The 27,206-nt window shown below is 34.1% G+C and overlaps 2 protein-coding genes across 5 annotated transcripts; one reads left to right on the top strand and one right to left on the bottom strand.

Moving 5' to 3' along the window:
• The first annotated feature begins 855 nt into the window (after positions 1 to 855).
• On the top strand, positions 856 to 11,831 carry LOC143472692 (GLIPR1-like protein 1). 2 transcript variants are annotated; one of them, XM_076970008.1, is made up of 6 exons: positions 856 to 1,007; positions 8,051 to 8,246; positions 8,488 to 8,664; positions 9,028 to 9,157; positions 11,494 to 11,586; positions 11,721 to 11,831. In XM_076970008.1, exons 1-6 carry the CDS (start codon positions 871 to 873, stop codon positions 11,789 to 11,791), a joined length of 804 nt encoding a protein of 267 aa, XP_076826123.1. In that variant the 5' UTR covers positions 856 to 870; the 3' UTR covers positions 11,792 to 11,831. The 2 variants fall into 2 exon arrangements, with proteins under 2 accessions (XP_076826123.1, XP_076826124.1); XM_076970009.1 differs by having other exon boundaries at positions 9,028 to 9,142.
• A 402-nt stretch (positions 11,832 to 12,233) lies between these two features.
• LOC143472691 (centrosomal protein of 76 kDa-like) lies at positions 12,234 to 26,120 on the bottom strand. 3 transcript variants are annotated; one of them, XM_076970007.1, is made up of 15 exons: positions 25,737 to 26,120; positions 21,425 to 21,504; positions 19,957 to 20,074; positions 19,807 to 19,878; positions 17,902 to 18,040; positions 17,265 to 17,483; positions 15,756 to 15,932; positions 14,811 to 15,040; positions 14,627 to 14,715; positions 14,456 to 14,555; positions 13,577 to 13,746; positions 13,324 to 13,403; positions 12,907 to 13,160; positions 12,613 to 12,833; positions 12,234 to 12,522 (listed from the first exon to the last, which is right to left on the bottom strand). In XM_076970007.1, the coding sequence occupies exons 3-15, from the start codon at positions 20,017 to 20,019 to the stop codon at positions 12,384 to 12,386; spliced, it is 1,953 nt and encodes a 650-aa protein (XP_076826122.1). In that variant the 5' UTR covers positions 20,020 to 20,074; positions 21,425 to 21,504; positions 25,737 to 26,120; the 3' UTR covers positions 12,234 to 12,383. The 3 variants fall into 3 exon arrangements, with proteins under 3 accessions (XP_076826122.1, XP_076826121.1, XP_076826119.1); XM_076970006.1 differs by having other exon boundaries at positions 24,826 to 26,120; XM_076970004.1 differs by lacking the exon at positions 25,737 to 26,120 and having other exon boundaries at positions 21,425 to 23,786.
• Positions 26,121 to 27,206: the final 1,086 nt, after the last annotated feature.

The raw sequence follows: 27,206 nt of genomic DNA on the forward strand, positions 1-27,206 counted from the left end.
TGTAGTCGCTTATTTAAAGCCCTCAATTCATGAACAAGTATAGTTAGGTATAACCTTTCAGAAAAGTTTGACTTATGACATATTTATGTGCAAGCAAATGGACAAGTGGAAAGTTTCCAAAAAGCCTGGAAATTATGGATAACTTGATTATATGTCTTGTGTATATTCAGAAAAATTGGTAAACTTTCATACACCGTCTAAACATAATATTCATCATCGCTTTAAAAATAAATCTTCTCTTCTATTTTCAAACAAAATTTATTGGTCCAATATTACTGCATAGCCAATTAGCCATCTGCTTTTCATCTGTGGCTTCAGGTCTTCAAAAACTGACCAATTAACTGATCTTCAGAGGTGGGTGGTACTTGAAACTGAAAGTACCTTAGCTCGATAACGGTACTTGTACTTGGAAAAAAATATACAGACGATTCCGATATTCGGTACTATTTAAAAAAAAGTAGTACCGTACTTTGTCGGTACCGGTACTTTTTGTGTAAAAGATGCTGCTGCAAACGCAATGCTTGCCGCTATTATGCCCCTGGTAAAGGTTAGTCCATGTAAAAACATATGTGACGTTAATCGCTTGCAATTTTACTTGAAATTTCTGTATCAAAAAGATCAACATTGCTAAAATTAGTATTAAGGATTAATTAACATGTATTTTTGAACACATACTTTTTAAAATTTTGAAATTATCACACGAAAAGTACCGAGACTGACTGAAATTTTGTGAAAAAAGTAATTCGATACGGAGATTTGCTATTTTTTTTTCAAAAGTACCTATGGTACCGGTAGTGAAAAAGTACCCACCTATGCTGATTTTATAAATTAAAGAGCAGCTGTGCAGTTGTGCATTTTACTTTATCAAACATGTTGATATTCAGCAAACTTAGAGCTTTTTATAAATTTATTGGTATGCGCTATTGTTTAGTTTCTGATGAATTTTTTGCTTGCTCAGTATTTTTGCTTCTACAAATGATCACATCCATTGGTGGTTACCAGTTTGGGTGAGTCAAGCCAATTATTGTTAATCACTGTACTGGTTTGTATGAATTCAGAGTTGGATACATGCTGGGCTAGATTTTGTATTAGGTCTTTCCATAACAAATCAACAACAAAATTTGAAACTTAAGTCTTTAATTTTAGGAAAAATAAAGATTTTTTATCAATGCTGGATAAGTAGCATTTTAAAAAAGAGCTAACAGAGGTGTATCGTTGTTTAAAAGTACGATTTTTAATGTCAGTTATTATTGAAACAATCAGCTTTGCATTGGTGACATAGAGGTTGGAGGTGACTTAGGTGGCAGAATTAAAGTTGAAACCATGTTTCTTGGACATCTTATCAATTTGTTTTCACTTTAAACCAAACTTTTAGTAATTTCAGTTTGGGGTTCAATGCGCATAAACTTTTCAAAATCAGTCAAGTGTAACTGGTAGAATACATTCTATTTCTACTCATATTCTGTGTATCGCAACTCTCTAAAAATAAGGATTTGCTGTAGAAGGGGGTGTGGAAATATATTCAACCTGACCTATGTCTCAAAAAGTGACCTCTATAATAATTGGCTATCCAAAGAACTTGGTTTCAATCATATGTCCCCATCTAAGCAAAGATAACCCAATATAATTAATGTCAAAAATCACTTATTAAAATGGTTGAAATTGCAACTCCACAACCATTTGTCTGATTTGCACAAAAACACTATTTTGTTTAGAGATTAGAGTAGATTTCTTTCTTTAAAGATAAATTTCAGCAAAATCTAAGACTTTATGGACTAAAGGTTTGGGTTGATCTCCTGTTCTAGTTGGTTAATTTTATGTTATTGCAAGGTTTGTTGTTTCCCATTAACTATTGTAACATTCCCTCACTTACACACTCCAAAAAGAATGATTTTATTTGCATATGTCGTAGCCTTTACCATGAAGTTCTCTGGTCTAATACCTCCAGTTGACAGCACATGCCCCATAAATGTAAATTTTGACATGTTGAACTGGCACTTTTTTCGATTCGTTTTTAATATTTCATAAATTGGTGCCCCGAGTGAGGATCGAACTCACGACCTTGTGATTATGAGACTCACTCGGGGCACCAATTTATGACATATTAAAATTTTCGTTTGTGTATTACTTGTGTGAAGTATTTCACAACAAACTCATCTGTCATAAAGACCGCGTATGCTGGCGGCTATTGTTGGAACATGAGCGAGGACGATTGATGGTTGATGACTTATTTTACTTGTGCGTCGATGATATGAGCTCTCATTTCTCAAACGGTGTGATTATGCTGTTAGTTGCTTAATTCTGTCTATACAAATTACTAAATTATAAAGTTCCTATTTTATTTAATTATAAGACACAAAGGCTTTTGCCTTTGGGCAAATCTTACTGAATGTTACATTACGCTTAGTAACAAGTGAAATCGATCACGTGAAAAGGAAAGATTGTAAACATTACATCGATATATATATGTGACACACAAGTTCAATCGACGTCATTAAGGAGAATTCAAGTCAGGTCAACAACTAAATTGCAAGATCTCAAAATAAAATTCAAGCATCTCAAAAAACAACTCATGACTCATGACGTAATCGTCAGAAGCTGACAGCAGTTTTCTGTCTTGAATTCCTGTCCATTTTGCAGCAAACAGCAAAGTGATCAGTGATCCCACATTTGCGGCACTTTCTTTGTTTGACTGAACATTTTGGGTCCTTTTCTATGTGACCTTCTCGTCGACACCTGTAGCATTTTCCTCGTCTTTGCTCCTCGCACCTGGCTGGCTAAGTCAATCAGACTCGTCTTATGTCATATCATTTACTTATGTTGTATACATTGTACCCGTTTGCTTAAGTCGACAGTTGGCTAAATTTACAGTTTGTTTTTGTTCCCCTTTGGGCATAAAGTTAGGTGAGTTTTACTGTGAACAGCACATCGTCACTTTCATTTACATTCCAGACATACACTACGAAAAATTTCGCCCTATTATTGTTTTGATTTCGATTATTGTTATACCTTGCTAAACTGACATTTTGTGACAAAACAAAGTGGTCTAACTGTACCATATGTACAATATACTGATGTATAAGACCCCTTTTTGACAAAATAATGGGCCAATAAATGAGAGGGGGCTTATATGCCCAACCTAAAATCTGAAAAGTTTATTTCTTACCGGCCAAAGTTCTGTTTGTGCGATGCGAAACAGACCACACATGATCATCTTTCAACAACAATTTAGGATAAATTTACACACGAAGTAATTTTTCAATTCTGTTTAACGTATTGTTGAAAATTATTGATTGTCAACATACCGGTAATTTAGATGCTTCAAACATTTTTACATAGTAAAATTTGCTCCTAGAGCATAGGTGCCGAAGTTTACAAAATGTAGGGCGGAAAAGTTAATGGGTTCAGATGTTTGGGAATTCCCCGTGTCAAAGATTGTTGTAAATTGCTTTTTATAAAATTTCTAGACTTGTTGGTTATGCTAACCTGCCACTTATAGCACAATTGTATTTCTATTCATGTCTTAGTGCTTTGCCACTTTTTTTTGCATACGGATCGCTGGGATCATGTTCTTTGTTCTACCATACGTCTTACTTTTAGTTCTGTGAAGTTTACGGCAAAAAATGAACGACATTCTTATACGCATTATTCAATCATTATCTATTACAGTGAGACCTCGTTAATCCGGACCACTTCGTTTCGTCAAAAAATGTCGGTTTAGCGGGGTATCCGGATTATCGGAAAGTAAAAAATCAATCAATCTTGCAAATGCAGTACTGCGTGTTCAAAACGCAGTATGCACCTTACTCCAATTCTAAGTACCGAGTTTCTGGCTGGACAGCAACTAAAATAAAATTATATTTTTTGTATGATCCGACCCAGTGTCGAACCCCAGAACCACCGTATTAAAGACGAATGCTCTAAGCCAGAAGTGACAAACATGCGGCCGCAAATCGGTTTGACAACCGCTGTTGCATGGCGAAGCATTCCGGCGGGACCAGCAGTCTTGAACCTTCTTTGACCTGTTTCTAATCTTTGCGCAATGCGATATCAAAAGCTGATAGCACGATTGAGTTGCAGCAGTAGGCTATGTCTTCAATAGATTGCCGCACTCAACCGATGTACTGTACGTATTTTTATGCGACGGCGGAAGCGTGGTTTTGATTTCACATTTGAATCACATTTCAGTTAAGACCGCAACGTTATTATGCGTAGATAATCGGGTATTGTTTCGTCAACTAACTACATACTGTATTAGGACAATCGTGAATCATTTTCGCTTAACTGTTAATAATCCGGTTTATCGGATTTTATTGCTATTGATTTAGCACATTTGTTCCAAAACTTTTGTGTCGGAGTCGGACAGCGGGGTTTCCGGATTAAAGGGGTAAAATGCATAGGAAGAAATCCGTTCCCGGCAGTTTTGTGTCGGATAGCGGGGATTCCGGTTCATCGAGGTCCGGATTAACGAGGTCTCACTGTATTTGTTTATTGTTCGTTTTTTATTTTATTCGCATTAAAAAAACGAAACAGATCTAAGAAAATTAGCAGCAACGATTACTGAATATACTTCTATTTGACACATAATCAAGAACGTTAAAATTTTCAACCCTGCAGTAAAGTATCTCGTCTGTGATTTTCTGCACCCTCTTCTAGTTTTGCACTCGCTATTCTCTTTAAACTCTTCGCATGCGTCGTCCCAAGGTTATTTTTGGTCATTATGTTTGTCTGTACAGACGTAACACCAGAGTTGGGAAAACACTTCCAACAAAAGCATATACAGTCGAATCCGGTTAATTGCATAGTCAATTTGCCAAGCGTTTTTATGCGATTAAACGAATTATGCGTTTATGCGAAAGTGCAAATTCCACTTATTTTCTTACTTGACGTGCGAAGCTGGTCACGTGTAAAGACGTCAACACGCAAAACACTAACGTTTATTGTGTATTGCAATCATCCATTCATTCAAACGCGCAAAAGATGAAAACATGCTTTCTTGCATTTGTGTTTTTAAACGAACAAATGTGGCCATTCGCCCGCCCATCCGCCCCTTCAAACTGTAGTCGTTGGCGAATTGTATGAAGTACATGCAGAACTTCTTTATTTTTTGGTTTTGTCACAGCGATTGCGTCAGCAGAGCTTTCTTTATTGTTGTCGTCTTTTTCAACTTGTTTGTTTCGTAAAACTTCATCACATATTACGGCATCATCTTAACGCAATGCTTTCTTTACGCAAGGCTTAAATGAAACTAAAACAATGCGAATTTTAATGTGTGCGTATTGACACCCACGTGTTAATGCTTAAATTGAGCATTGTTGGTTTGATTGTTTCGTAACAAAGCGCAGTACAAGTCACAAAGCTTACGCATTGCTTGTACGCTCCCAGTGCGCGTTGTTTTCAATTTTATCTTTTAAAAACTTTTGAATAATCGAATAAATCACCTTCATTTTCATTCAATTAAGCGGATTATGCAATAAACCATTATGCGATAAAACGAATTATGCGATTATCCAGAATGCAATTAACCGGATTTGACTGTACAGTCGAAATCGGTTAATCGCATATCGGTTAAAGGGATAAATCGCTTTATAGCATAGCATTGCATAATCCCAAACCATTCCCATTTACTTGTGAAGAAAATTCAACGGTTAATCGCATAAGGGTTAATCGTATAAATCGGTTAATCGAATAGGAATTCTTGATTGATTTGTAGACTTGTATCACTTAACCGCATATTTCCTTCGATGAAGTGTTAAGTTGATGAAGATTATCCTCACCAATAAACAAAAATCATCGCAAGATCTCCCATAACGCGCAACGATTAAATACACGACAAGACACTGAAGACAGCAGTTGTGAATTAAAGACAGCTGTGATTAAATTCACGGCAAGGCTGAAGGCTATAGAGACAGTAGCGCGTAAATGATTTGAACAATAAAGTAAAACTTCACAAAAAAAGACCTTCTCTACAGTGATTATGAACCACAAAACTACGTTTCATTTAAGGATTGTTACGGATGGTTACATCACAATAGAAAAACAAGACTAATTTTTATTTAAGGATTGTTACGTCGCAAAGCGCAAACCACTGCAGAAACATAGAATACCTGTACTGTACTGTAGCCTACGTATACGATATAAAATGCCAGGACAGCAACTGCTTAACAAGTTGGAAAATCGGAAAATATTAAACAAACTACAATTGAGAGTTATTTTAATAAAAATTGATTTCCGTTTTTGTTTCGTGTGTTTTTTGTGTCGAAATCGAAACGAAGGAAGCTCACTTGTTGCGTCATAATGCGTTGTGTCATTCCAAAAATCGGCGGAGGAGCAAGAATGCGTGCGCCGGTGGTTAAAAGAGAATAGCGGAGAAAATGTAGGTAAAAAACGCATACATCGGTTAGTCGCATACATCGGTTAATCGCATAAAAATCTTGGCAAATTGACTATGCGATTAACCGATTTCGACTGTATAACCTTTTGAACGTAAAATCGCTATTATTTGTTAGAAAAATTCTGGGCGGATAAGTCCGCCCAAGTTCGGCGCCCGTGTCCTAGAGTCATTGTCGTAATTTTACTTCTTGCAATATTCAATTACAACACAATCTCACATAATTTCATCTGCTATAATAATCTGTACTTGGCAAAGATTGTAAATCGAAACAAATTTTTCTCACCAGTGTTTTGACCAAACGTGTTCAATATTATGAAATTGACTTTATTATCCTACAATAAATCTAATACTATATATTATATATATTATATATACTATATATATTATACTATATATATTAATAATTTAATATTGGCCCTACCGCCATGCAGCTTCATGTCTATGGTTTTCTCATTGTTCTCTTTTACCCAACAATTGACTTTATTGAAAAAATTTGCCTTGGTAATAATGTAAATTCTGTGACAAACAGAGTAAAAATAATCTAGAAGAAATAAAAAATGTCAGCTTTTTAACAGTTTGAAACTTTATAGCCCCTCTAAACTTCAAGGTATTATGATATGCTAGTATTTGCAAAATTGTAATCTTGTATAACTTTTTACCCTGGTTGCATGGTCATTGGTCAGGTTTGAAAGCAACGGTTTGGTGACACTTAATCACGCGACACTTAATCACGTGACATATAATCACTTGGACATTTAACCACGCGACATTTAATCACACATTTACAGTATCGAAAATTACATGTCTACACACGAAAAGCAAATATAAACCTGAAAAGAAATTGTTAAAATGATTAAACATTGTTTGCGCAGATAAGGCTACCGTACACACTAGGTAACAATGTCATGCATGGGAAATGTGAGCAACTGCACGAAGATAAACTAAAATCTCGCTTGACAGATAACGGTCAACTGTGTTTTGCACGCGCAGTTTCAGTGCCTTGTACCTTGAATGGAAGGTTAGTGCCTTGAATGGAAGGTTAAGTACCAGCAATTCCTTGCAGAAACGTTGCACGTTGCATTTGAATGTCTTTTTCAATTCCCTGTATGAAAGTCCACAATGTCGGGTGGTGGCATTGAAAAAGCGCTTGGAGAACAAAATGCCAACCTTCGACAGACAGCGGAAGGCTATAGACAAAGGCGCTGTCCAAATGCTGTCGCGTCCAAGTGATTATGTGTCGCGTGATTAAATGTCGCGTGATTATGTGTCGCGTGATTAAGTGTCGGTACACCGAAAGCAACAACATACAATTGGTCTTTCGAGTCGATTTTCATTACTTGCCAGTCTTACCCTCCTTTAAACAATTTTCAGCTGTAAAAATCAATCATGATTCTACCCTCTTTAATTTCCATACACTAGTGAATTTTTCCTTGCCCAAATTTGAACACTTTTCTTGGCATTTCCCATTCTTTCCATATTTTCCTCAGATGCTAATGTTTTGTTACAATTCTTTTAAATTGTTGTTTTTATTGGATATTGGCAAGTTCAATAAAAATTTTATTTTATCTGATATATGCAGTAATTATTGAATTACTAGAAAATTATCCAAATATTTTTTTATTTACAAATGATAATATATGATGTTATTTGTCTTAGATCAAGATCAAGCATTGATGTTGTAATTCCTCACTGGTTCACAGAACAGCAGAAAAATGTTACCGTTAGTATGCACAATGAAATAAGAAAGTCTGTTTCACCGCCTGCTGCAGACATGCTCAAACTAGCCTGGGATGATCAATTAGAAAAGCACGCTGTTGCTTATTCAAGAACCTGCCCAACATTTGTCAACACTGTGCGTTTATATTTATAATACTTTACTATAAGTTTACATTGTGACATTTGCAGACTGCACTTCTTATAAAACAATATTGTTTATTAAAAGTAGACACACTTATAGCTGGTACATATACTTATAACACACACTTATCTATGATAATATAGCAATGTTATGTATTTTCTTTTTGCCTATTCTTGTGATTATTTAATCTTTTTTAAAACTGCTTTAAAATTTAGTTGTATGTTTTGAATTTTAGAATACAAGTTACAGTGGATATTTATGGGTTGGAGAAAATATGTATATAAGTGCAAATGTAAATATTGATGAGCATTATATAAAGAATGTCATACAGAGATGGTATAATGAGGCGAAAAATTTTCATTTTTCTACTAGACAGTGCCAGCCTACAAAAGATTGTGGCCATTACACACAGGTCAGGAGTTGTAATTAAGTGTATGTGTAACACACCATTATAGTGAAGTAAACAAATCTTTTTGTGTCAGTAGCATTTTGCAACATGTTACTAAAATAATTAAATTTAAGTTTTCTTTATAAAACAAATTTTACATTCATGACTGACATTTTATAGGAATCTGAGTTAACTTTGATTTTAGTTAAATTGCATGCTTGATTTAATGTTGGAATGATACTAATTTTGAATACTGATAATGATAGTTTTATGAAGTAGGTGAATACTTGCCGTGACTTTTTGATTTCATTATCATAGTTTAATTCTAATTGCTATATAATATATGATGGTGTCTACAAAGCGTTACCAAGCATATTATGCATGCAGATTGTTTGGTCAATTACTCACTCAATAGGATGTGGAATGACAACATGCAAAAATTTCAAATTTGCTGGTGAAGTGTTTGATTTAGCAACTGTTGTAGTGTGCAATTATGTGCCAGGTGGAAACTTTTCACGTTAGTATTCATTTTATATTTAGTATGCTGCATTATTGGCTTATATTTTTTCCTGTTTAGGGGCTGTTAATTAAACACATTACCATGTTTAAATCTCAACTATATCAACATGGCCTCAACATATCTACTGTATATACCAGTGGTTCTCAATCCTTCATGGTTCGTGGCCCCTGCTCATCAATAAAAAATGTGGATTGTTGGTTGTAAAATACTTTTTACTTCACCACTGAGTGTGTAGTAGCCTTCGAGCCGCTAATTTTGCAATGAGCACAAAAATATGAGAAATATGTGTCCCACTTTGCCTCGTCTTCTAATACTACACTATAGCTCACTTGTGAGGCATCTGCTCGTGGCCCCCTGAGAATGCCCCATGACCCCCAGTTGAAAAATCCTGATAATACAAGTATACATAGTGGCATAATATGTTTTTGTTAGTTGATTAGTATTTATTTTATATTATGTTTGCTTTTATTCTTTGTTGTTTTCTGGTGTCAATCACATTCTTCTCATCCGAGCAAGTAAATAATCAAACATGGGCCCAATTAGTTTTTATAATCAGTAAATTTCTTTAGAGCCCGGCTTGTCACCATACGTTTCTGTTTGACGCATTGCAATTTGGAATAACTTCTAAATTGTGATCGCAAAAATCTTGTTAACTGGTAATGACACAACTGATTACTGAGATGAGGCCACGCTCTTAACCAATAACTAATGAAAAGACCTAAGGGCAGGTTTAATGTGCTGGTGCTTCTTTAGTCTGATTCATGATATATGTGTATGGTAGTAATTTCTTAGAATCTGGTGTAGATGGTAAACGTTTTTGCCTTTGACTGATTTGAACAGGAATCCTCACTGGCCCCGAAAACTAGATTAGCACACAGGCAATCGCGTAACGACAAAGAAGGATACTGCTGTTGACTTGAAACATGCATGGGAATGTCCCGAAAAATTCAAGTACCTGCTCTCCTACCACACCTAGATATAGTTCTAAATAAATGGTGCCTTATGATTATTGAGCTGTAGGTCAGCCATGTTTCTTTAACTGTAACTAGCCACCTGCAGGTAGGGTTACCTCTGCTATAATGGTGACCCTGAATTGAAATAAACATGCAGCTCAATTCTGATACATGGCCATGCGAAGACGGTTTCTGCTGTTGTCTTGTGTCTCACTCGCATTACACTGATGCAGTTCATTAGGAAGCCATTGAATCAACATCATTGGTGACATCTACTCTCCACACAGATTTCCAAAAGACTACAGGCAAGAAAACACTTCATAAACAAAAAACTCCTGACATGTTTAGAAGTGTGAGTCAGCTATGTCTCTGTATTTTTGTAGGGTATCCTCCATGTTGATACACTTGGTCTCGCAGTTAAGTTGACTCGTTTAAGCTGTTTTCTTCGTTTAAATGTGACTACCCAGAAAGGGCTGTTTTACAGGATAACATGCAGGTTAAAACATCACTGATAACTTAATTTAGTAAAAAGTACACTTCACAATAGGTTTTAATAGAACGCAGGTATATCACAAACATAAAAAACCAAACACGTCTACTAACCAATTAAAGCATTGCATAAATGACCGCTATTAAAAACACACATTTAATCCAACAACCATGAAAATGTTGTAGCGATAGCAGGCCAAAAAACACTAAGAGAAAAGTTTTTGGTTAACCACTTATAAATGCAAGAAAAATATATTGCATCTACTTCCAAACAAGCCTGCATGTAATACAGGGTTCTCAACCTATTTTTATCATACCCATTTTTGCTTTTTGATACCATGTTGCAAATTATAGAATGGAATAAACAAGGCAGGCTAGTGTCCTTTGTATTCTTGCCTGAACGTTTTCTTTTGTGCAACTTTGGCACATAAGAATGTAATCGATGCTTTGATGCGATACATTCAGGTTATGTAACCAACAGTAACAGTATTTCCACTCTAAACAGCAACTAGATTTGGCTCGATGGCTTGAAATTGTTGGAACAAGAAACAAAAACCACATCCCACATTTTATACATAATTTTTTAAAATTGGGATCATAATGCAAAATTAGCTCTAATTCAACAGGACAGTTTGTATGCCCACAGAATTTTTGTGTACCCCAATTGAGATTTACTGCTCTATTGAGTAAAAATTTATAGTCCAAGAACTAAGTTCAGTTAATATCTGCTTAATACAAAACAAGATAATGATGTGAGAAATAAAAAATAATATATTTTATAAAGCTATGTAACTACTTTTCTAAAGGTAGCCTAGTTAACTTTGCACAGCACTGTAAGAAGACTTTGTTGAGTAAATTATTACTTTCAACTTTTACTAGAATGCTTTACAGCTAATCTTTACCAAGCTGGACCATCATGTTCCAAGTGTCAAGAGAAGGATATCTGCGACAATAATTTATGTTTGTGGAAGAAAAATAACCAAGGTAAATACAACTACAAAAATTCCCTTGCTTGATGCGTGAGATGGATGTTCAGTCAAGAATTGTACTAAAATGACTTATACTGTAATTAAGATATGATTTTTAATATTAATTATGTCATGTTTTAAATTTTACAGCAAGCCGCCTACCATCGTCTTTACACTACTGCTTCTGTTTTTATTTATTGTTTTATTATACAAACCTATAAAACGTTATTAATAAACAAATAAAAGTTTGTGCCAAGATAAGTTTCTGGTGGATGTTATCAATAAGTAGTGTGCTGTAATTTGTAATTAATTTTTTGGCATAATCATTTATTATCTCTTGTGTGAGATATCTAATTTTACATGTTCATATTTTTGACAAAAAAAATCCAGATGTAATATTTGGTAAGTTTTTAACACTGTCAGCAAATTACACCATCAACTCTTGCATTGATATCATTCATACAGCACTTTTGAAAAGTAACCTGGATACTTTTTTCACGAACTATTGCAAGCCTTTCATTGGAACATTAGATCTTTGTGACATGTGTAATGTAACCTAATAATACTTTTTAAGTATTAACCTATGAATTGAGGACTCTGTAAAGTGCAACTGTGTCTAAAACTTGATTTATGGTCTGTGTTAATATTCCAATGAAACAATACCAAATATTGTGTTTATTATCATAAACATCAAGCTCTGAGAATATATGAAATCTTGAAAAATGTTTACAACTGGAATTCATAGTTGAGCAGCAACAACCATGCATTAAAAACTGCCATAAGTAGTCAATTAATATCACTTCTCGAAACAAATTATAATACTGAACAGTATCTGCAAGCAAACATAATCCATGTCGCCACAGCGTCATCAGGAAATGTGGTAATGTGAACACGCACTGCAAGCTTTATATCATCACCACGGCATTCCACAATGTCAGAACAAACGCCATTCCTATAATAAGAACACATTTACAGCGATTTTAATTATATCTCTTATCTCTCCACCAGTCACTAATAAAATAAATATGCCATAGGTATTTACTTCAGTGAAGTTTCAAATGCATGCTGAGCATTGCAATGTAGGTACTGCACTGGAAAGCCTTTAAAAGTATTTCCTTCTGGTACATAACGTCGAATAGCATCTTGGAAGTCAATATTCCCAATATTTGGCAATCCACACGACCTCTCTACTTCATAACTTGCAAGGGAAGGTCCAAGCAAGGAACCAAGCTTGTGATCCCAAACTGTACTAAGGCTCAAGCTCTATAACATCGAACATAGTAGTAAGTTATTATATGGCATAATAGAGCTTATATATTTGAGTTGAAATAACCACCTTTCTATGCACTGTGACTAATGCTCTCATTTTGGCCTCCATGTCGCTTGCAAGAGCGCATGTGTCAAGACTAGGTGGAAGCAGGGGAGGTGGGGGAGAGCATATGCTAGGATGTAAGGAACCACTGACAGCCTTTATTGCATCTAAATTCATTGCTTTCCAAAGCGATGAATTTTCCACACTGAAATCTGTAGTTTCCACTGTGTCAAGGTGTTGTAAATTTGCATAAAAGTGTTCATGATTATAAAGGCAACCTGAAACAAAAAAGTATATGAATGCCATGGCTACATTTGTTTATGATTAGTTAGAAGATATATTATGTCCACCAAAATGATACTGTAGCAATAATACACAATGTATTCGCCAAAGCTTTAAAAAGCGTAATCATAGCATTTAATTTTCGAAGTAGAATTTTACCAATATTATGAAAGGGATGATCCGTTCTAATTTTCTTCATTACAGGAGAATCGTCAGCATCAATCTTATGATGGGCATACCTACAGAAAAAATGTATCTTTTAAAAATCTGATATAGTGTACTTATGGTGAGCTTGATATTCCACCCATGAACATAATTTGTTTGGTCATGATCGTGTCAATTTTTAATTGGTAGCACTAACACTAGCAGTAGGTTTGTAAAGTATTATGTTTGAATGGTAATGTAAAGATACCTGTGACCAGTCAAAGGGTCCCAAAAGAATACAGTCTTTCCATCACAGTACCGTGTTGCAACCCACGTGTAGTTAATACTTGTTCCTTTTGTACCGACACACACATATGCATCCAAACCAAACCCAAGCAGAATGCTGCAAAGTAGATTACTATGATCCTCCTGTTGACCCTGAAAATGGTAATATAAAGCTTTAATGTCAAAGATTTGATCAAGAAGTGACGATGATAGTGCAGTGTTATTGAAGAAGTTTTATTTCATATTAGTTACGTTTACATTTGCATGTGACTGTAATTAGTTATTATTTCAGAAATTTTTTGTTACATTGAAATTTTAAATTGAGATGCAAGGTATTGTGGTATTTTAAATTATAATTTTGAAGCAGAACTCAAAAAATAATGATTTTCTGAAACAAAGCAACACTTAATTGGCATGCCAAGAAGTCAAGTAAGTTAGTTGCGTATGAGTGGTATCAAATCTGGCCAACATTGAATTAAGAATGACAAATTTCTGATGATCGATATGTCTTATTGTTGAAATAAAAACTGTCTAGTGTCTAAGAGTGCAGAAGTACTGCAAACATTGCACCATTAGTTGTAATACCCCCTTGGAAGATGCAGAATGCAGCAAAACCTGTTTCTTCATCTTATGCAAACAGTATTTATACAGATTACTACAGATGACATTAAGCGATAAAAATTTGATATTAGGTCTGGAGAGTAAAATTATGATACAATTGGATATCATATGATTGGAAATCTGTTTACAATTTCTATCATAATACAGCAACAAAAGTTAAATACGATAAAACTACAGTATTTATAAAACTTCAGCTATATATTTCATATTGCGGTTTCTTTAATGCTTACACGGAACAAACCTTAAGTGAGCATAGAAATGCATGAAGAGTTTGCCACTGATCTGCCTTGCATCCTGTACCAATATTTGAAGGGTTTTCAAAAGCCAAAACACTTACAAACCTTAAAAAAACTTGGAGTTTACCGTTTGAATTAAATACACTGATATTAAATATAACCTAATCTCAACCAACCTAGCTGCTGCTAATGGACTTGGAATTAATCTTCCCACATCAATTGGTTGAACATAACAAAACACAGGCCTATTTGTACCGCATTCGTCCTGTTAGGATAAGTTGTAAATATCGATTTTATAGTTTTATAGTTTTTTATAGTAAATATTTTATAGTTTTGTAAAAAAATATCATATTTACTAACCTGTGCAAAAATTTTTACTTGACGAAACTTATGTTCTTCTCTCAGTTGTAAATACTCCTTCCACCATTGCTTTGCATAAATTAAAAACAAACGATCTCTTTCAGCCATTCGTTGTTGTTCAAGCTGTAGTTGTGCATCAATGATTTTCTTAGTGAAATGTGATATGTTGCGAGATGTCACAAATTGTAACTTAACATTCAATATACCCGCAGGTATTGTACATTCAGTACCTGATGAAGATAAAGGATACTTAAGAACAGTTTAAGTTGGCATTTATTTGCTCTACAGTTAATAGTAAAAGTTGCTGCGAGTAATAATTTCTTAAATTTAGTATAAAACAAATACAATAAAAAAAAATTAAATGAGCCTGAGGCACTTGGGCTACAGGTTAAGCTTCAAATTTTTCAACGGTTTAAATGCTATTATGTTAACCAATACATCATATACTGTATGTACAATTGAAAATCGACTACTGATAAGTGATAACAAATGTTATTACAGTGCTTCCTATCTGGTTCAGTTTGGACAATATTTTTAGAAATTTGAACGAATAAGCAAAAAACAAAAAACTAAATTCTTATATTTAAGAGATAAAACAAGTTTTTACACTACACGCTGCCTTTCGAGTATGAAGCTATCTTAAAAATTTTAAGGATAAGATTTAGTCTTTAAAGATGAAATGCAAGTACAACAACATTACAGACAGTATAACTAAAGCTGCTTCACAGTTCATTTGTTTTATTGTATTGTTATGTCATAAAGCCGCTACATAAGGCGGTGGAATACTTGAATGCCCATTAAACAAAGTACAGATAAGTGAAGAAACACTGTACTAGTGTTTACAGAATGTATCCTATACTGTTTAAATTTACCAGATGTGTACAATGTCCATGTCATAACTGGTAAAATACTATTTTATTAGAGTTCATAATTATGAGCACTTACCAACACCCATCATTTCAATAGACTTGCTCATAACATAATTTTCCGATGCTAATGCATGCCTCCATTCCAGTCCATGTGAGGAAATCAGTGAACAGGTATCGTCAGGATCAGTTTTAGTTAAAATTAAATGAATTGGATCACACATTGATAATATATTTGCCTCGGTCAAACAAGCTTCTGAAATTAGTTATAAAAACTATTCTATTAAAAACAAACAATTAAAATTGGGTAATAAAACTAATAACTTAATAAATAATCAAATAAAATAACACCAATGACTGATAAACAGTAGAAATGAAACAAAAACTAAATTAATTGGACTTGTCAAATTAGTGTAATTTACATTCTTACACAGCTATGAACTTAGAAAATTATGATGTCACTGATATCGTCAATTAAACTTACTACAAATACACAGTCAGATTGGGTTTTCTCATTTAAGAGAAACATTGACTGCACATAGAAATAATGTCAAAGTATCATATTATAAAGCCGGAAAGCAACAAAAGGCAAAGCGAATTCTTTCTATTATTGTGACACTTCGTTTGAAAGTATCCCATTTTTGACTTGATTAAGGGTACACATTAACTTTGTAATAAAGTGTGTTGAAAAAAGGCCATGGAAGATGTAAAACCTCAGTGAATAAGACATTATTAAGGGTACATCATACATGACTAACATATGATAATACATTAAAATCGTTTTACATGGTGTTCCAAAAGTTTTTAAACTGTAAACCATATTTACTTGATCAAAAGACACCTTTGGTTAGAGGCAACACAGAATGATTTAAAAAAGAAATTGGTAGGGGCCTTCACCAGAAAGCACACAAAATGACCCCAAAATTTATTATACTAAAGCATGCCGCAAATATACGTATTTCAACAAAACTTAAAATGGTAGTAGGTCTTAATTAGAAGTGGCATAAAAATCTTTAAAAATAATATGTATTACTGTACAGTGATCACCACCTTATAAGCCCACCTGCTTATTAAGCTTAATTTAATGTGGACTAAAATTAAGATTAAGTTAAAATTAAGAGAAAGTTTGAAAAACTGGTCAGTGGCCATATCAAACGGGGAATTTTATATGGCGAAATTCGGGACTGCACCACCAAAATGGTCATATTATTCGATTTGATTAACATAAATACATAATTGTATTGTATATGTATTTATTGGCACTTATAAATAGTTTGTTTTTAATTTTTACGGTTTATTTCTTATTGTTAGAACACCGGTATTATAACGATTACTGACTCTAAAAAATTTTGAAATAACATGTGCTGCCAGAAACTAAATCGAAAACACTTCGACTTGGCAGCTATTTTTTCATTTATACAGTTAAATTTAATTGGCTGTTGTGCATTTTAGAAAAGTACAACAATATGATGACTACTAGTACTCCGATTTAATTCGCCTCATGCCTGATAAATACATAAAGTTATAGACAGTGTGGTGTAAAAAATAGACCAAAAATAATAAGTGCAAATTGAATTATTTTAGGCACCTGTTTCATGTCCATTTAAGTTGAGGAGAAATTCTTCAAAAATATTAGGTTCACATGATACCGGTACAGGTTTAGATCGACATCGTTGTCCTCGAAAATGGATATGCAAAGTAAACGAAGAATTTTTGCTACTTTCAGGTTCGGTAGAATTTAAGTGTTCAAGAAAAGCTTTTCCACCATGAATGCATAAGACCAAACAGCCAGGAATTGGTTCTCTTGCTGTAACAAATATTACAATTATACATATAAAAATACACGGGTACTAAGATAAAATGCAATTGTAACAAATAGAAAATAAAATAGTAACTTAGTCATATAACTTAAGAAGCACATTCTAGAATGAAGAATCCTAAGAACAGATTCTCAAATGATTTGAATCCAATTTTTATACTTTTATTTAGCATCCTAAGAACTGATTTTTCAATTGTTAAATGCTCTTATAGGCACATACGCAGGTGATTTTTCATATAACTTTTACACTTATGCAATATTTACGTGGTGAGTGACAGCAGCAAAGAGCAATATGAGAACAATAGACATGCTTAAGACCATTTTATCTACAGTATTTAAGAAATTTTCGAATTCATCTTCAGCAACTGTAAAAAAGTTAAATTGTTATAAAAACTTTACAACTTACAGACACTCTTGAAAGGAGAAATAGGAGTTTTGATGGAATCATAAGTTTTAACAGAAGATTTGTTAATAGCGCTGGACTGGTTGAGAACATTCCCATGAATATTTTCAATAATACCTCTCTGTTTTAAACTGTCCATTACCTACAAAGAATTAAAAAAAATAGAATAGTGAAATATTTTTAAGCCTGTTATTTGTAAACAAAATTGTGTCTGAAGTAATTGCCGATATGTACACGTTAAAATATATGATCATACCTTATGGGAGCTTTCATGCAATGTAAAGGTTACATGTATGATGCACAGACTTTACATTACCCATTTTATAACTTTTTATATTTAAAGTAAAGTTTGTCTATATTGATTTTGGCTATGTGAAACAAACGACCCTAGCTAATTCAATTATATGTTATAATTTTCTTTGCAACACGTTCTAATATGTGGTTATGGCTTATTAAAGCAAATTAATTTCTTATGTTGGAGTAAATCTTGAACTGAATGCATTTAGAAAAAAACTCGCTGATAAGAGAGAGTGACAAGCAACCATTACGACATTCTTCAACTATATTAAAATTATCAAAAAGGTAAACATCTCCATCCTGGTCAGTTCAACATGAACTGGATCACCTGTTCCATGCCAAGACAAAAAGTGAATGAATCTTTACCAAACTAACGCATGAGACATGTGCCTGTGTGTAATAAGTGAGAATATCTTAGTTGATGTGCACAGATCTGCTAAGTGCAAAACTTCAGTGCTCTTTACAGCAACACAGTGCTACAAACTACCAAGTCATCAATAAAACTAATAACATTTTGATAACACCATTGCGGACTCAAGTTTCATTAAATTGTCTTTAGTAAGCATTGATTTTTAGTTGTTTGAAATTTAACTAAAATATTTTAAAAATGGGTATCTTGTCTGAATGTGTAAAACAATGAGTAAACTATATTGCACAACATAATACTTAGAAACAGTTATATAGAGTACTAGTATGTCAAGTAAGAAAAAAAATGTAGCCACATGTCTTGCCATTCGATAAGTAATTTAGCGTGCATGAGTGAGATTTGTAACAACGAAGTGATTAGTATCGTATAACAAACAAAACTCTATAACACCATATAGAATAATATTATTACTGCATATTCTTTCTTTAAATTTGCGAGGAGCATGGTTAGGTAATTCACATTTTCATTAGGTACACAGTATGTAAAAAAGAATTAATTTCTGAAGAACAGTTTTCATTGATTCTTATAGTAGTGATGCATAAAAATTAAAGACTGTCATCATCGTTATTCAATCTGTTTCAGATTTTCGTTACAATTAAACCCATCGCTAAAAAATCCCCCTCTGGCTCCACCAATCATAATGTTCTTGGTGGTAAGGAAAGCACTCAATTGTTTAATCATGAATTGACGAATGCCAAAAAACTTGTCATGATTAATTGACCCTGATTGACATGAAAAAGTATACACAAGACTGCGCATTATTGCAAAAGCAGTGTGGAATAGGTCAGCACAAGGTTAACAAAGCAAAGTTTTTTTTCTGCACTGTTCTGTCATTCTTTACAACAGCCACATTAATGATTGGCATAGGCTACTGTGGCCTTTTTTCTTTTTGGATGTAAAAACCTTGATCTGTTACTACTGTAAACAAAAATAGAGTGTTTTCATATTTTAAAACCTAGGTTTTAGGTTGCAAATAATAGGAAAAACAGGTTTTGGGAAACATGCCAAATCTGACATAACAAGAGTAAATTTTAAAATTAGAATTCAGCAAAGTTTGAGTATAAACAGTGATATGAAGAAAGAAACTTCCCACCAACCCTAATTTATTGCTCGCTGAGAAATATCTTACAATTTATGTCAAGACAAACAGTATATACAGTTGGAAACTACATGTTTAGCCATACCATGTCTGGAGAACATTGGTCTTTCATTGGAAAGTTTGCGATAGTGTCTTCAATCACATCTTGTATGCCAATCTATGATGATAAACTTTGTAACATTAGTATAACAATGTTTGCCTACAACACTTATTACTTATCACAGACCCATCATACCTCAGCAACTTGCTTATGTATTAATTCTCTTAGTCTCTGAATTGTTGCAGAAGATATTTCCATATCCAATTAAAGAAAAAATTATTCAGTTGAAAAACAGAATTGTTGACCTTATATTCTAAAATGAAAGGTAGAGTAACGCACACATTTAAGGTGTTCATAGAATACAAAGTTGGGTAGTATAACAGTTTTCAACCATGCAATGCATGGTATGATATGATAATGTTTATCCTCGGACTGAGGAAAGTCTTTGCACGACCTTAATCTAGCGATGATTTTTCATCACTCAAGTCCTGGTAACCAAGCTACCTTTATGCAAGTTCCGATTGTCATTTATTCTTTATTTTAGTTTTTCAATTTTTATACAGATTTAACAAATATAGAACTGTCCATCAGGTCCACTGAAGATAGGTGAAGGTGTGTAATAGAGATTGGAGCTTCGAAATCCACTAAGTAGCTTTTGAGATATCGCTGCTTATATTTTAGCTACTAGAGGCCCTTTTTTTAAAACATATTGGAAAAATTGCATAAAACCTTTATTTTTCAGAGTACACAAATAAACAAATATGTAGCTCACTTCTATCAGTGGACCTCCATTATTGAAAGACAATTCTATCATCATTTCCCAACTCGGGAAAGCTATTGTTAAGATAATGTAAAAATGCTTCCTTACTAGCACAAAATTCACATTTATGCATCGTAAACTGGAGTTACTTTGCACACTGTTTGTTTTTTTTGTTATACTGAATTTTTATGTTATTATACATAGAATAATGTCAAAAGAACTGTTTCAAATTAATCTTACATCACAGCACTTATTATTAAAGATAGGTAGCCAGGTTAGGAGAATGGGTAAACAAAAAATGACTTAATTAACAAACGTTTAATTGAAGTTAGATTTACTCTAGAAGTAGAATTTAGATTAGTATGTTATAGCATTTATGTTAGTTTAACAAGAAACAGAGCTTCATATGTATAATATTTTCCAGTGAAATAGTTACAGCATTTTATTTTAGACAGGCAATACCTAGAAAGCATAAAGAGTGCTTGGGTCAAGTAGATACGAGAACTACATTGAACATAATTTAGGGAAGGTTGTGAACTCTGGTCTACTTTTAAGAAAAGCTGCAAATGATTTTGGAATTCCAATGCAAAGTAACAAAAACAAACCTGATGAATAACATTTACCAAATGTTGAAAAACCAAAAGCATTCTTTGATGCTAAAGAGCATACACTAGTCCAGATCATTCAAACATGTGGTAACTAAACTCTAAAATACTATTCTGCAACATTTGGTTACTTGTGTGTATAATGTACCCACATGTATTTTTCAAATTGATTGTATTAGACCTTTAATTTTTCAAATACAATGTAAATCAGATTGTCAAAATCTCCTCTGTTTTTAAAAACATTTTACGTGTGCAAAGTAACCCCTAAGGTAGCTAACTTTACTGAAACATGTTTTACCATCATAAATAATTTCATTCAACCAAAGTTTCATTGAGTGTGAAAGATTATCCCTTCTCTGGATAACATTACACATTGACCTGCAAAAGAATGTACAAGGTATACCAGAAATATTTTCATATAAAAAGAAGATATATATAATAACCTAGTAAATAAATATGTAAAAATTAAAGGACTTGGTTTTACGCATAAGAAATAATGAAAAAAATGTTAAGTGTTAAAAAGTGTGCAAAGTAACCCCGATTTACGGTAACATGCATATTCTGTCTTCAGTGTTGCAAATGGCCTTTTCAATAAATCTTTGTAATCAAGAGCCAAACTGCATATTGGTGTTTTTGACAAACACATACATTATGGCTTCCTGGTGACCTGATAATTTTACACCATTTAGGTCGAATTGAACAGAAAATTTTAAAAGAAATTTTCACAACTGGATGATCTTTTCTAAATGTGTTGTATAATTGCGAGTGATTTCCCAAAACAAGTCATTTCTACACTTTATGTTTTTTTCATTAAGAATTATAGTAACAAAATCCTTCATGCCTGATAAAAGTCCTGAAAATTCGTCATCATTGAAAAAATTGGTAATACACTGCAAGTCTTCAGTACTGATCCCCTTCCTTTTGGATCTCATAGGCCAGGGGTGTCAAACCCAATCGCACCAGGGGCCAAATCTCAAAACGTATGTAAAGCCGCGGGCCGTAAGGATGGTAACTGATTGAACGTTTCGTAACTTGACGTGATTTGATTGAACGTTTCGCGACACGAATATATGAATTGGAACAGGCAGCAAAACAACACCAAGTTTTTGATGTTTAAAGCTCGGTTTATTATTCTTCTTCGAATACAAGTCCAACAAATATTGACGAAAAAAGTAAAAATACGTCGCACTCGATGATATACCCTACCAAGAAATAGAATGAAAGCTTACCTACCACGAAGTAGGTTTATTATTAAAAACAAGGCTTTGGGAAAATCAGTGTATTTCACGGAAACTGGGCCGCGCAATCAGTTGGAACAAGATGTATTGAAAAATATTTTATTAAGTATGTGCTGCATTGTTCGATGTTTAAAGAAGTCGCTGAAAGTTAAAATTAGAAATTACATTAGAAAGTTTAACCATATTGAAAGGTGCCATACTATTAGACTTGCCAAAATTAAACTGAGGCTGCTGAATAAGAGAAGTTTTGACTGGGCTATTTTTAATTATTCTTCTGTTGCAGCCCAGGTTACAAGCGATAGAATAAATCTATTTATTCTATCGTATGATGGGGCAACTGTTGTGCTACTGTATTGGGCGATTTGTTATAATCTTGTTTCTTGCTTGAAAAAAGTAAGTTATACTGTACAATGATCTCGCGGGCCGGAAATAGTTCCATGTATGAAATAACTACGCGGGCCAAGTTTTATTGTAAAGCGGGCCGGATGTGGCCCGCGGGCCGGGAGTTTGACACGTATGTCATAGGCAATGACATACGTGTCTCAAAATTTCTTCTTTGCTTCTTAAGGATATTGCTTTTTGCACAGATTGTTTGGTTATGTCAAAAAACTTTGAGGTTTTTTCGGTTGTCCAAGTCATTGGCTTTATTGTTCGAATTTGAATTTTTTGTTGACAATTCGAAGTTTGAAATTTGGATTTCAGTTCATGCATTAGAGTGTAAAGATCATCACAGCTTTTTGGGTCGTCTATTCTTGATTGAGAAATGGTCTTAATAGGTTATTGGTCTATGCCAGCTGCAGAAAAAGAAGCTTGCAAGTTTTGTGCGGCTATGGTTTTTTTTTGTTTAGCAAGCTTTACTTTTTGATGAAGTGGTTGACCGTGGAGCTTTACTGCTGATACATTATGCATGAGGAGACTGGTATTAATGTCTTCGATTGCGTCTTTATTACCATCTCTTAAAAATTCTGATGCATCAGATTCAGAATCGGAAGTACAGTACAGCTGTCGCTTGTTCACTCTGCCGAAAATTTAGAGAAGACTCTGTTTTTGCCTTTTTGTAGCAAGTGGCACATAATTTTAATCCTGGTAGAACTGCATTGTATTTCTTAAATAATACTTTAGCCATATGCAACGTGATAGCTTGACGTGCTTAAGGTAATTTAATTCGCAAATGTAACTGAAAAAGATTACAACATCTACAGTGAGACCTCGTTAATCCGGACCACTTCGTTTCGTCAAAAAATGTCGGTTTAGCTGGGTATCCGGATTATCGGTAAGTAAAAAATCAATCAATCTTGCAAATGCAGTACCGTGTTCAAAACGCAGTATGCACCTTACTCCAATTCTAAGTACCGAGTTTCTGGCTGGACAGCAACTAAAATAAAATTATATTTTTTGTATGATCCGACCCAGTATCGAACCCCAGAACCACCGTATTAAAGACGAATGCTCTAAGCCAGAAGTGACGAACATGCGGCCGCAAATCGGTTTGACAACCGCTCTTGCATGGCGAAGCATTCCGGCGGGACCAGCAGTCTTGAACTTTCTTTGACCTGTTTCTAATCTTTGCGCAATGCGATATCAAAAGCTGATAGCACGATTGAGTTGCAGCAGTATGTCTTCAATAGATTGCCGCACTCAATCGATGTACTGTACGTATTTTTTTGCGACCGCGGAAGCGTTGTTTGTTACTGTTGATGAACAATTTATTTTTTCGTTTCTAAAATACTGTACTTCAATTTTTGTACGTTTAGATGGTGGCTCTGATGAAGGGATACTGAATAGCACAGCTAAATTTTTTTACAAAGCGCAATGCTGTACAGTACTGTACTTTTGAATCAATAAAGACCGCAACGTTATTATGCGTAGATAATCGGCTATTGTTTTGCCAACTAACTACATACTGTATTAGGACAATCGTGAATCATTTTCGCTTAACTGTTAATAATCCGGTTTATCGGATTTTATTGCTATTGATTTAGCACATTTGTTCCAAAACTTTTGTGTCGGAGTCGGACAGCGGGGTTTCCGGATTAAAGGGGTAAAATGCATAGGAAGAAATCCGTTCCCGGCAGTTTTGTGTCGGGTAGCAGGGATTCCGGTTCATCGGGGTCCGGATTAACGAGGTCTCACTGTACTTTGTCTTTTTAAATGGTTTGACGTATGTATGATAATGATGACGACATAACTTTGCATTATAACATAACATAACACCTAGTTTGTGTTTCTTTAGGTTTCAGACTGTCAGCAATTTTTGCCATTTCATATGTACCAATTTCTGCAATATGCATCGTTTTCTTTCGATTGTACAATAAAGACTCTCCTAATTCCATTTAAATTTTTATTTCTGAAATGCTGAAGTGCCAAAATAAACCAAAACGTTATCAGTTATACATCTGAACAAACCTTACTATATATATACATTTCCTAACATAATTAAATCAACTTCACTCTGAATTACAAAGGTCAACTTCTTGCAGATCCTTTTTCCGAAGCTAATTATGGACTCAGTGACCAACTTACTACGAAATAAACTAAATTTAGACTTCTGTCTTTCACCTGAACTACAAATAACAAAATCACTATTATATCTTCTTTATACTACAACATTCATTGATGTAATCAACTGGATTTAAGTTGCTGCAAATAAATGGGTTTTAATTAACCACATTTAAAATATCCATGGTGTTCTAGTTGCTAGTGCAAAGGGTTCATTAGGTCATAAAAATATGCAGATGTAATAACACTCATAAATAATTAATTGATTGCTTATATTTCCACAGTCTCAGTGAAATAGTCTATGTATGCATAAAGGATTGAAATTGATGGATTGTTAGCCTACACTGTTCAAACAATATGTACAATGTAATACAGTTAAACTGAGTGTTAATGAGAACACAAACTTTCTTCTAAAGATTTGTTTTAAAGTCTTAATTTCTATGAAATAGTTGAAAAAACTTTTGACATTTGACTCTTTGCAGAGCATACATTTTAAACACAGAAAAACTTCGTTATGTACCAGCTTTGTCTAAAACTTCACAATTTTACCAATACAAATGCTGAAGCAAAATTTGTGTTTGGTGTGCAATTCATGGTAATCTTTGCATTTCAAATACAGGAATTTGGAGCAAAACATACCGTATCTGTCAAAAATTCAAATTTAGTAGCTCTACTACATAAAAAAATCTTGTCTTTACTAATTCTTGTGGTTTTCGACACGTATCTCACATGCCTCCTGAAAGTCCTGACCCACGTTTAAGGAGAGACTTCACATGGTGCATGTCAGTTGTCTTTTTACCACTCTTTAATGTTCACTTATTAATAGTAGCACATAATTATTGTAAATTTTTTTTGTACACATCAGACAACAACCTTTGCTGATTTTGCATATCCATTCTACTCTCTGTGTAAAAGCTTTTATTTCGGGAATGGTCATAAAAAGACTGCAAACAAGCATTGCTCTCACTAAGTTTTCCAGTGTAGGCCTAGTGCAAACGAAACTTCTGAAATGATTATGCAAAGAGAATCTTTTATTTTTATACTTATACAGTTTTTAGGGTGGTCTATCTGATCCTGTAAAGGCAGCGCAATGATTCACCTTTAATTGTAAAATATCTGTGCATAATGCCTGGTCAGCCTGTGGATTTACGAATGAAAAGTAAAAACACGTTTGTGTCTTGTGTGTATATCTAACCGGGAGACTTGGATCTCTAAGTTTTATTATATTACTAATGCTAACTACCTTAGCATGGCTAGTTAGCTAACTGCTTATCATACATAGGCTGCCGCAGCCATGCGAAACTAAGCCTAAACCAAACAGTTAAATTTAAAACTGTGGAATTCGAGGCTTCCCCTGTTTGAAGTCGTTGGTCATAGAAACATCTTATAATTTTGAGGGACACCAATATGATGGATGTACTGTATGTCAGTCAGTACATGAAGTAGCTTATATGTATCGCATCATAATCTTGTACATCTTGGTGTTGTATACAACTTACTGCTAAACCGTAGTGAAATGGTTGTTTGATTCTAGTCAAGTCGCGTCAATTTAAGTAATGATTCGACTAATGCAATAAACTTTAGAAATTTTGCCAACGTCATTACGTACATTGCATTAAGTCGCTTACTAACTACAGTTTCACGCATATATATCGGCCTTTAATTGATCATTTTAATGCTAATTGACTGTACCGAATTTTCTTAAGATGTAGAATCGTCTTTAACTCGGTAAGTAACCATCTTTTAATTCCATTTTGAGAGTTCCCCTTCATTTATCTTTTCTGTCTGCGTTCTTACGTAGTTTAGTCAATTGTCGACCTGATCTTAAATATGGACAACGTGGGTTCACAAAAATGCGCCCGTGTTAATACCATTGTGCTCAAAAGTTTCTCTTTTCTTGGCCCGGTCCTCTCTCTCATCATCATCTTGTTTGGTTGAGACCTCTTTCTTAAAGGCTTTCCGTTCGGTCCTTTCATAGGATGCCTTTTCAGCTTATATTGGCTTCCAGTTATTCGAACCAACGTTTGCATTGCAAAACTAGAATGAATGTTACCGCCAAAAACTCAACGCGTTCAATTTAATTGCAACGCGCTACGCCAGAGCACAAATTTACGTCATCTATACGCAAAACTACTAACAAACTAGAAGTACGTCCACAAAAAGTAAATTGTACTGGTAGTTTCCTAACGTGAACATCTTTTTACCTATGTAGTTGTGAAATATCAGGGTTTCTTAGTGCTATTGCAGTAACGCAGTGGGTATGGAAGGTTTCTCATGCAGGGTTTGGTCTTAGGTTTGAAATACGCTTGCGGCAAATCTATGTGTCTGTTTATGCACGTGCAC

This window comes from Clavelina lepadiformis, unplaced genomic scaffold (genome assembly GCF_947623445.1).
Source record: "Clavelina lepadiformis unplaced genomic scaffold, kaClaLepa1.1 scaffold_84, whole genome shotgun sequence".
NCBI lineage: Eukaryota > Metazoa > Chordata > Ascidiacea > Aplousobranchia > Clavelinidae > Clavelina > Clavelina lepadiformis.